The following is an 11,403-nucleotide window of genomic DNA, read 5'->3' on the forward strand; positions in this document are numbered from 1 at the left end:
TGTAAAGTTATCTCAAAATGGTAGAATGACATGCATTCAGGAACCAAATATGAAATGCAAGAAGGAATGGGCGGAGTAATACTTAGAAGCGGTCTTCGTACTGTTGTTCATTTGGTATTATTAGCTCACAGGTCTGTCCAATTGTTATTGCAGGCTGTTTCTACTGCAAAGGGACAAGCATTAGCGGATGAATATGGCATCCAGTTCTTTGAAACTGTAAGTTGTTGTGCTGAAGGTTTGGTCTTTTCACAAATTGAACTTTCTTCAATTTTACCTTGTGCTGTATCTTTCAGAGTGCCAAGACAAACCTCAATGTGGAGCAAGTTTTCTTTTCCATTGCCCGAGATATTAAGCAGAGGCTTGCTGAGACTGATTCCAAGCCCGAGGTAAAGGTCATACCGAGCATTTTTCCTCTGTTGATTTGAACTTTCTTTGGATTTTGAAATATTACGTTGATGCTTATAGGACCGGACGATCAAGATTAACAAGACAGAAGGTTCTGAGAATCCAGAATCTCAGAAATCTGCCTGCTGTGGCTCATGAGGAATACGTTGACTTCACTACCATGGGCTGTTTTAACTCTTATCTGTTTATTACTGTCAGCTTGTTATTATAGGAACTTTAAGACTTAAGGAGATGACTATGTTGTGGTTGTTCTAGTTGTGTTACCTTCTATATTCTTTGCAGCAGCAACTATTACTTTTAATGTAGTTTTTGTCATTTCTAGGGGTGATTGCATGTTGTATTGCCATCATGAGAACTTTCTGCTGATGTAAGTGCATTTCAGTTTTTCAATCTGTTGATTGCTACATCTGCAAAACTCCATTTGGCGCATCGTGCTACACTTAGTTGAATGATGCACTAGCCATGGATAACTTTTCACTAGGCTCCTTTCTCTGATGAGTACCTGCCGTCCTTCGGTGGATAATGACTGGTCATAATTATTTGAGCAAGCAAAATCATTTACGAGGAAGTTAATTTGAGCACCTTTTCCATAAACATGCAAACTGCATGAATTGCAAACATGCCAATAATATTTTACTACTCTGTCACATATTGGTTGTAATAACATCTTATATTATGGGACGGAGATAGTACCATGTGTATTGGGTTAGACTATGCCAACTTCGTTCAGTTCGTGCCTTGTAAATGGCGGGTAGAGTTTGTCTTTGATCGTCGATGAAAAAATGACCACCTGAATTCCTGAATGATGAAAACATGTTATGTGTGCTCGAATGATTCCATGGACTGCTTTAGACCTTGTTTTGTTCTACTATATGTTTATACTTGTTTAGATGTGCCGGTGAGAAGTTAGAAAACGTCTTTGAACTGTTGAATGTTTATTTCCTTGCGTTCAGTTTTCATTCATCTGTTAAGAATGCAATACAGAAGTTACATGTTGTCATGCTGCTGCAAGCAGAATGGGTTGACGGTGCTCGTGTTTATTTTTTTGACTGTACCCCGCTTTGAAATGTCTTTTTTTTTGCGAAGAAATAAATTGAAATGTCTGTCATTTGACTTTGTGTTCTGAAGAAAATGTTAGCCTTCATTAGTAGGAGCAGAAACTTTATGCAAATTGACTTGCTGAAACAAATGTTAGCCTTCATTAGTAGGAACATAAATTTTATGAAAATTGACTTACTTTTCGAAATGAACAGCGTAGTACATTATTACACGTTTTCAACATGCAATGCTTCAAAAGGGCGACCATAAGTGGTAAATTTCATGAGGTATTATTTACAGCAAGGAAATGCAAAAGTTCATGTTTGATCTGTTTCAGAACTACGCCGGCGCACCAGCCTATGAACATTTACATCTAAAAATTTACAAAAAAAATGTGAAAGGTGTAAAGTAAAGTATAAATAAACAAACCAATAGAACAGTTTAGCAGGAAAGCAATCAGCAGCCACCACCATGCATGGAGTGGTCCAGCGATCGGAATGATCAGAGGGAGCAGTCTAACATGGCGAGCGCCTTGTGTACGCCCTGCCTGGCAGCGGCGCTGAGCCCCGCCGCGCTCCTGCACTTGGTGCAGTTCTCCGACGGCGTCAGGTTCAGGTCCAGGCAGATCCCGCCGGCGTCGCACGAGGCGACCACCATCTCGGGCTCCGCCGCCTTGCCGCTAGGGGCGTTGGTGGCGGCCTCGGCCTCGACGCGGTGCCGGCGCATGTGCCCGCCCAGCGCCTGGCCGACGGCGAACTCGAGCCCGCAGACGGGGCACTCGTGCGCCCTCGGCTTGGCCGGCAGCGGCGGCGCCTGGGGCGCCCGGCGGCCGAGGCAGAGCGCCGCGCCGTCGTCGATGCTGTCGATCGCGTGCGGCTTCTGCGGGTGCTGTTGAAGCCTGGGTCGCTTGTGGCTGGCGCGGTGCCCTCCGAGCGCCTGGAACGTGGGGAACTGCCGGTTGCACGTCTTGCACTCGAACACGCGCCCGCCGCCCATCGCCTGCGCCGCCCCGGCGACGGCGCGCTGGTGTTGATGCTGCTGGTGCTGCTGCGCGAGGAGCATGAGCAGGCGGGCCGTGTCCAGGCCTCCAAGCTCCATGTCCCACACATCCCTGCCTCTCTTGCTCATGGCTCTTGAGTCTGGACTTGATCTCTCGCCGGCCGGTTAGGGTAGGTAGTCCAAAGTCGCAGTGTACTTTGCGTGCGTTCGTACCACCTTGGCCTGCACTGTGTAATGCATATGTGGCTCTGGCCCGTATGGTGGATGCCTCTTATATAGTGGGGCGCTACTTGAGGTTGGGGTTTGGTGCACGTAGGAAACGGGCGCGCACGCACGACTACTACTAGCGGCTCGCAAGTGTTTGTTGGCTTCTAGACGTGGACGTGTCTGCATGTACTTTTCCTGGAGTTTGACCGCTTGGTGAGAGAGATTAGTTACTAGTCTACTACTAGAGTCTACAGTACGACCCGTACAGAATCTGCGTTCAATCTTGTCATGTGACTAGGTAGATCGCAGTATCTAGTCTAGTCAACATGTGTGTTCAGGCGATCGAGCTGACTCTTCCTTCTAGACCGGCCGGCTGGCTGGCCGGCGGCTGCGCGCCCCGGCTAAGCAAAGCACAGAATCGTAAACAGCAGACACCTGCGGACCTGCCCGATGGACCATGGTGCGGCGTCGCGAGCGACGTCCGTAGCGTGTGCGTGGCGTGGCGTTCTGACTTTGATTCATTCATTCATCATGGTGCGTGTTATACACTTCGGCGCCGGCGGCGATCTCGACCGGGCCTCTGCACGGGTTTCAGTGTTTCAGACACTCTCCGGTTGGTGTATGTGGTTTTGTTGCTGCCGTCACCTAATTTATTGACCGGGCGAACGGAGATTTGGAGATCGACACGAATAGCTCCATCCAGATCATCTAGAACGAGCGGCGCGACGTCCCTGTTCAAAACCGAGCTCCGTTGTTGCCTCAGTGGAATCTAGAAATTCATACCACTACTAGCAGTCTCGTCAAACAATTTGGCTTAGGCCCTGTTTGGTTCATAAGTCCTAAAACTTTTTCTAATCCCAACTAAAAAGTCCCTAGTCCCTAAAAAGTCCTTTTTGTTTTTTTTTCCGAGGGTATGCCAATGGCGTACCTTAGCTTTATAGAAAGGAGAAAATATGTACAAGAGATTACATGTCGCTAGTTAGGAGTCACAAGCCGACCCTAACCAAGCCTCTACGCGACTACTCTATGATTGGTTGTCCTCCAAATGCTCCTGTCTTGGCCCAGATCCGTAGCTCATCAAAGATTGAGTCTATCGTATTCCATTCGTTCTTGATCGTGCCCGTGCCGAAGACCCTTGCATTCCTTTGCTTCCATATCATCCAACATATTAACATTACGAAGGTGTCAAATCCTTTCCGAGACTGTTTATGAATTAGCTTTCTCGTATCCTTCCACCACTGCACCAATTTAGAGTCGTTGGTAGGGCAAAGGTCGGCCGTCAACCCCATCCTAGTAATGCAGCGGAACCACACTTGCCGTGAGAACACGCACTGCAGCAAAATATGGTCAACTGTATCCTCATTCTGGTCAGACATGTAGCATTTGGATGCTTGGTCTTGCAATCCGTGCCTAGCTCTCCTGTCCGAAGTCCAAAGATGATACTGCATCGCGAGCCACATGAATAACTTGCAAGCAAGCAGTGCCCAACACTTCCATATTGCTCCGAAGCAGTGAAATCTGACTCCTCCCTCGCATAACATCTTGTACGCAGATGATGTAGTATAGACTCCAGATGTGTTCCAAGCCCAGATTGGGCGGTCCTCAACCTGAGCGTCCAAATGAATTTCCAACAGAATCTCCGAAAGACCGATGAACTGGGCGAGGCCCTCAGTGCATACCTTGGAACAAATCTGACTCCTCCCTGTTTGTTTCCAGAGACTAAAAAGTCTTTAGTCCCTTCCCAGTGGTTATTAAATGACCATGTTGCCCCTAGTATATAAAAAAATAACAATCAAACAACATCATGGGGTGGCGGGCCAATGGATGCATGGAGGGGCATTGTTGGAAAAGTCCAAAAAATCCCCAAAAGACTCTCCTTGAGAGTCTTCTTCATTTAGTCCCATATGCCTAGTTTAGTCCCTAAAAAGTCCCTCATGTTTAATAAAAAAGTCTCTAAGAGGGATTTTTCTAGTCCCTACGCAAAAAAGTCTCTGAAAACAAACACCCCCTTACATAGCAGTCCGATTTGGAGTTGATTAATCACTTGACCGGAATTAACGGCTGCTTAGCCAGCTGCGGACATCTGATAGGTGTGTGCTCAACATGATCGTGCGGGCTGCTCGATCGGTAACTTTTATTTCCTGGCTGCTAATTGATGCGTATGACCGGCGATGTTCATGCTTCAGCTAGCCTTGGAATTCTTTGGATAATCAACACTTGGTCATATTTTTTTCTAGAGAACGAATGATCAAGTTAATTAATGACCAACTTCTGGGAACGAATGATCAAACTCTGCAGCAGCCGAGTCAAATGTTTATTGTGTGCTAGCCCGCGTTCTTTAGAGGTGCCACTTGTCAGGAATCACATTCAAACAGACATACTTAAAGATCTTACCAAGATTAACATAAGCATAATCAGCACTACAATGCCAAACCAACTGGTTGACTAAACCGGCCAATTAAGGAGAAAAGAGAGGCGGAGAAAGAGAGACGAAGCTTGGCTGGGCTGCAAGGGATTGTTGGTGACGGTGGACAACCGATGGCCTGCATATATCGTCGTTAGGTAGGGTGCATATGCAGTCCGGTCTTGGCGGCAAAACGATTTGACCCATTAATCCCAATGAAAATGACTCGATCATACATTGTGCGAGAAATTGTGTAGCTCATTTAGTGCGTCGCATGTACTTTATGTAGGCATGCATTTTGCTTGGCTCAGTGGGTCCCATCAAATGCCTTTCTGCACATAGATTAGATACTCCAATGATCAAGTACTGTACGTTTCTAAGAATAATGTGAGTGCAACTAATGCACATGTTTTAATCGATTCTAGATCCAAAATTAAACAAATGAAACTAATAGTTGCATACATAAAATGGATGTTGTTGGAACCCTTCCACCAGCCAAAAGTTTGGAAGGCAATGATCATTCTCAAGTGTAAGTTTTTCATGGCTTGTGTTGCATGGCCAAATTCGCATTGTAGAGACTCTGACAATCAGGGAATGACCCCATAACACAACCTACCAGTTATGCTTTGCAAGTAATGGGACGTTGCGCGTCTATAATCGTTTACAAGTCTTTGTAGGTGTAGCATTATTGATGTAACGACTACCCTCTCGAAGCAATGGAAGGCGGTCAATGTTGGAATTGGCCTTCCCCAATCCAAGGCAATTTATATTAACCTATGGTTGGATGACTTTCTTACGGCCTCTTCGACCAGCGCATGCGCGTAGTAGCAATCTGATTTATGCTCCATGGACCATTTAGAAGAAAAGGAAACGATCAAAGTTTACCGGCCAAAGAATGACTTACCGGGAGGTGGCACACCTAGCTTTGGCGGACATTCGCATGTGCATTCTTGTAGTTTTTTCATGCACGAGTAGTTTGCATGCCGGTTTGGGGTTTTAGTTAAGCCTCACCAAGACATAGTAGCGTCCTTCTGACTAATTTCCTTGAACCTATGATTCTAAAGCTTATTTGTTTTGCAGGATTTTAGAAACACATGGAAACAGGAAGACATAGAAGCTACTCCCTCCGTTCCTAAATGTAAGTCTTTGTAGAAATTTCACTATGAACCGCATACGGATGTATGTATATAGATGCATATTAAGAGTAGATTCATTCATTTTTCTCCGTACGTAGTTCATCTAATGGAATCTCTATATAGACTTATATTTAGAAACGGAGGGAGTAGATGTCATGAGATGTTGTATCCTATGGGAATTGAAAGAAAAATACATGATTTTGTATGTCATTTGTCTGGTTGAGAAGAAACACAAGTACATATTTCTATGAAACACGGGAATTTTTCTAAACAATTATGTCATAATTGCCATTTAAATACAAATCTACAAGGTTAGACTTTACGAAAAATCATTTCCCAATTGCATGCAAAGTAGACCATAAGTATTCGGAAACACTAGCGTTGACCCGACTGATGGAGCTACGCGCGCCAACCGCCTTCGCGGCCGTCAGATCCGTTTCTAATAGACGACTCACATCCATCTCCACCCTTTGCAACATGGCCCTTCTTGCAAAGCAAGGAGCGCAACACGACCCTTGCTGCAGAGGCTTCTCCTCAACTGACTGATTCCAGCGCTCCATCGACAGTCGTTCCACTGCTCCCGCTGCTTCCAAGGCGTGCATGACCACCTGTTCGACCATGGTGAGCTGCGCCACCATTTTCCCCTCTACCTACCATCATATTCCATCGCCATAGGCCTCGCCCCACTTGGAATCGTGCTCGCAGCCGAGCGACATGGCCGCTGTGACCAGCCCCTCCCTACCTCGTTCTCCTGCCCACATGCGAGTCCCCAGCTGTGCCCCGTGGTCCATGCATGCCCACATGGCCTCATGCATGAACATGCATTGGTCGAGTGCCCTCACGCGTGCTCCTCCAGTGAGTCGTAGTGCGCTCTGTCGCAACGACAGTGTTGCAAAAGGTGGCAGTGAACGACTACGGTGCTACCTTTACACGCGTCGGCAACGGCGATGATGTTTTTGCAACATCAATTCCATTGCAAAATATTCAACAACATCAACCTATGTTGAAAAAGTTTCTTTTGCAACATCACATATGTTGCAAAGGTGAAGGCGAAAGCAGATTTATTTCACAACATCACTTATGTTGCAAACGTTACTTCTGCAACATCACCTATGTTGCAAAAGTGAAAATGAATACAGCCGCGCGACGATACCAGATCTGACGGCTCGCGACCCGGCCATCTTTTCTAAAGATCCAGCGACCGACTCGTAGCACGCCCATGAAAAAATATAGCGTGATATTCACGCTAAGCATATCTTGAGAGCTCATGCTAAATTAATCAGTGTACAATGTCTCGTTAATAGCACGCTATAGCGCGATATAGCATGCTAATAGCGTATTTTAGGATCGGCACTATTTTGGTATAGCGCGCTATTTTTTCCTTGAGCACGCCCCATAAATATTCCCATGGTTTTCAATCCAACACAAAAACAAGAAAGAAAGTAGGGAAATTCTCCAAGAAATAAAACTCCCCAAAACAAGTGAAACTACTTTTTTTTAGGGAATAAGTGAAACTACTTTAGACGGAAGAGGCCGTAGTATGTCCTTTTTTTTTTAAACGGAAGACCGTAGTATGTCTTCGAGACATAACTAAAAGTCTTAATTTTTTTAACGTACATAACGACTCTTACCATATGATGCATTGGCTCATGCCATCATGCGTGGTGGAGGAAAACTCCATAGAATCACCAACCAATCCCTGCCTTTTCAAAAGAAACATATCACGAGTGGTGTGATCAAGTGCCAGCTGGTTAGAAGCGGATCTTGGACTCAATCGGACCAACATCACGCTGACGACTCGGCATTCACCAACAAACATGATACACTATATACACCGGCACGATTCATCCACCAGGCGTGCATGCCCGTTGAATTTGATTACAGCTACCTAGTACTCCCTCCGTCCGAAAATACTTGTCGCACAAATAGATAAAATTAGATGTATCTAAAACTAAAATACGTCTAGATACATCCATTTCCCCGACAAATATTTCCGGACGGAGGGAGTAGATTATTACACGCCGGCTAGATCATGCTTTGCATAAGTCCCATGGCCACATGCATGCATGCGTACTGGGACTGCACGATTCTGGCTGAAGTGCAAAAGTCAAGCTGGCTTGTTTAATCATGCGACTTTTGGATTTGTTAGTGGTTCAGGACTCAGGTGTCTGCTTTTTTTCTTTATCCTCCCGGTTGTTTGAATCTGCAGATTTAAAAAGGTCTAGGAATTTGTTAGGATCGTCCATGTCAAGTTATCTCCACTTACCATCAGCAATGCGTGTGATCGCATAATTTTCAGCAGTCAAGTTTCTTTATCTGCAAAAATTTGGCCCATGTGATGCAAATAATTATATACGTACGGGATATCTTCAACCGGTTTGGATGGCGATCATGTAATAAGATAGGCAATTAGTTTTCCTATCTTTGTTATGCCAGCCGGTTGTGGCCTTTTGGCTTTTGTGTTTTTGACATTGTGGTTCTTTGTGAGCTTGCCGTTACATTTGTTTCAAATTTTTAAGACCTTGTTGAACCTATTAGTTTTTTTTATAAAGGTGGCCGTATGCATCGTTCTGATGTAGAGGCCGGGGAGTCCCCTTTTCGAAAAAAAAGTAATCATATACGTAGGTATGTGGGGAACATGATCGTGCAGGCTGCTCGTTCGCTAATTGTTATTCCCGGGCTGCTAATTGATGCATTTGACCGGCGATGTTCATGCTTTAGCTAGCCATGAAATTCTTTGGATAATCAATACTTGGTCATATTATTTTCTAGAGAACCAATGATCGAGTTAATTAATGACGAGCTTCTGTGAACGAATGATCAACTCTGCAGCAGCCGAGTCAAACGTTATTGTGTAGTGTACTAGCCCCCGTTCTTTAGACGTGCAGCTTGTAACGAACTGTATTATATTCAAACAAAACATAATTAAAGATCTTGTGAAGGTTAACCTAATCACAATTATACTAGTAGTGTGATTTAAAGCCAAACTGGTTGACTAACCCGGCCAATTAAGGAGAAAAGAGAAGCGGAGAAAGAGAGGCGAAGCTTGGCTGGGCTGCAAAGGGATTGTTGGCGACGTTGGACAACCGATGCCCTGCACATATCGTTGTTAGGTAGGGTGCATCTGCAGTCCGGTCTTTTGCGGCAAAACTATTGACTCATTAATCCCTATGAAAATGACTCAATCATACATTATGCTAGAAATTGTACTTCATCTGTAATAAATATATAAGACATTTTAGATCTCTACTTTAGTGTGTCGCATGCATTTTGCTTGGCTCTCTGGGTCCTATCAGATAAATTAGATACTCCAGTGATCAAGTATTGTACTTTTCTAATGCACATGTTTTAATTGTTTCTAGGTCCCAAATTAAACAAATAAAAACAATAGTATGAGCATACATACAAATGATGCGGTTGGAACCCTCCTACAACCAAAAGTTTGGAATGCAATGACCATTCTCAAGTGTATATTTTCATGGCTCATGTGTTGCATGGCCAATCCTACGACAATCGGGGAATGACTCCATAGCTCAACCTACCAATTATGCTTTGCGAGCAATGAGACAGTTGCACACCTATGTAAGGGCTACCCTTGCTTGAAGCATGTATGGAAGACGGTCAATGTTGAAATGGGCCTACCCACAAGAATAAATGTTTGAATCCTTCCCCAATCCAAGGTATTTTATTATGGTGGGATGGCTTTCTCGCCACCCGTTAGACCAAAAAGCACGTGCGTGACATCAATCTGATCTATGCACCGTGGAATATTTACTAAAAAAAAGGAAACGATCAATGTTTATTGGCCAAAGGATGACTTATCAGGGTTGGTACATCTAGCTTTGGCAGACATCCACATGCAATTCTTGTACTTCCTCTGTCCCATAACGTACGAGTAGTTTTTTTCCTGCACTAGTAGTTTGCATGCCGACTTGGGGTTTTAGTTAAGTCTCACCAAGACATAGCATTGCCCTTCTGACTTAATTCCTTGAACCTATGAATCTAAAGCTTATTTGGTCTGCAGGATTTAAAAAACACACGGGAATAGGGAAAACATCGAAGCTGGAGCTTCATGTCATGAGATGTTACATCCTACAGGAATTTTAAAAAAAACATGATCGAGCCATTTGTTTGGTCGTGTCGGAGAAGAAACACATTTTTTTCCCTTTTGTGAAACACGGGAGTTATTTTTAAGGATTACGTCATAATTGTCACTGAAGTAAAAAATAAAACTATAAGGATAGGCTTTACGGAAATTTTGCTTCCAAATTTTACCATAAATATTGTCATGATTTCAATCCAACGAGAAAACAAGAAACATAGGAAAATTCTCCAAGAAATAAAACACTCCAAAATCAGTGAAACTACTTTAGATGGAAGAGGCCCGTACTATGTCTTAAAGACATAACTATAACATACTCCCTCCGTTTCTCAATATAAGGTGTATTATTTTTTCAAAAAGTCAAACTTCTCTAAGTTTGACCAAGTTTATAGACAAAAATATCAATACCTAGAATACCAAGTCATTATCACTAGATTCATCACGAACTATATTTTTACATTTTATATATTTAGTATTATAAATCTTTATATATTTTGCTGTAAAGTTGGTCAAACATACACAACAGTTGACTTTTTGAAAAACTAATACACCTTATATTTAGGAATGGAGTGAGTACTATATAACACACGCTCCCAAGGTCGCTCCTGCGGGCGGCCAGGGAGCGAACCCTAGCCGCCGCCGCCGCTCACTCTCGGCCGTCCACTCCTCCCCTCGCTGCCGTCGGCGGACGTCGCCAGGCGAAGCCCGCGTGGCTCTGCGGCGGCGGGGTCTTCCCCACCTCCGGCTTTGGCGGGGGCGGCGCGGGCCATCCGCTCCGGCGGGAGCTCGACGTGGAGCTCGCGCGTATCTGGCGGGGGTGGCCGCGGTCGGTGGCGGCACCGCGTGGGCGCAAGGCGCGACGTGCGGCGGGGTTCTTCTCCTCGTCTGGCGGCAGGCGCTCGAGGTGGGGGAGGCTCGATCCCCTTTCCGCTGCGCGTCTCGGCGGCTCCAGGTGGGACAGTGGCCTCGGCTGCGGCACCAGTAGGCCTTTGGGGCACGTCCCCGTGGCTCTTCTCCGGCTTGCTGGCCTCTAGCAGTGTCTCTCGCGGGTGGCAGCCGCGGTTTGCTTCGTCGGCGGGCTCTGATTCTTCGGTCGGACGCCCATCTCCGGC

At 45.2% G+C, this 11,403-nt stretch overlaps 2 protein-coding genes across 3 annotated transcripts in view; one reads left to right on the forward strand and one right to left on the reverse strand.

Moving 5' to 3' along the window:
- The window catches only part of LOC123071350 (ras-related protein RABE1c), a 4,428-nt gene extending 3,633 nt beyond the window's left edge, over nt 1-795 (forward strand). For both annotated transcript variants that reach the window (XM_044494891.1, XM_044494890.1), the window contains exons 7-9: nt 154-216; nt 294-386; nt 466-795. In XM_044494891.1, coding sequence (XP_044350826.1) covers nt 154-216; nt 294-386; nt 466-543 — 234 coding nt within the window. In that variant the 3' untranslated portion in view covers nt 544-795. The remainder of the gene's footprint in view (nt 1-153; nt 217-293; nt 387-465) is intronic.
- Nucleotides 796-1,838: 1,043 nt separating this feature from the next.
- LOC123065896 (zinc finger protein ZAT12-like) lies at nt 1,839-2,668 on the reverse strand. Its single transcript, XM_044489093.1, has one exon. The coding sequence runs from the start codon at nt 2,569-2,571 to the stop codon at nt 1,945-1,947; it is 627 nt and encodes a 208-aa protein (XP_044345028.1). The 5' UTR covers nt 2,572-2,668; the 3' UTR covers nt 1,839-1,944.
- Between the last annotated feature and the right edge of the window lie 8,735 nt (nt 2,669-11,403).

The sequence above is a fragment of the Triticum aestivum genome, chromosome 3B (assembly GCF_018294505.1).
Source record: "Triticum aestivum cultivar Chinese Spring chromosome 3B, IWGSC CS RefSeq v2.1, whole genome shotgun sequence".
Classification (NCBI taxonomy): Eukaryota; Viridiplantae; Streptophyta; class Magnoliopsida; order Poales; family Poaceae; genus Triticum; species Triticum aestivum.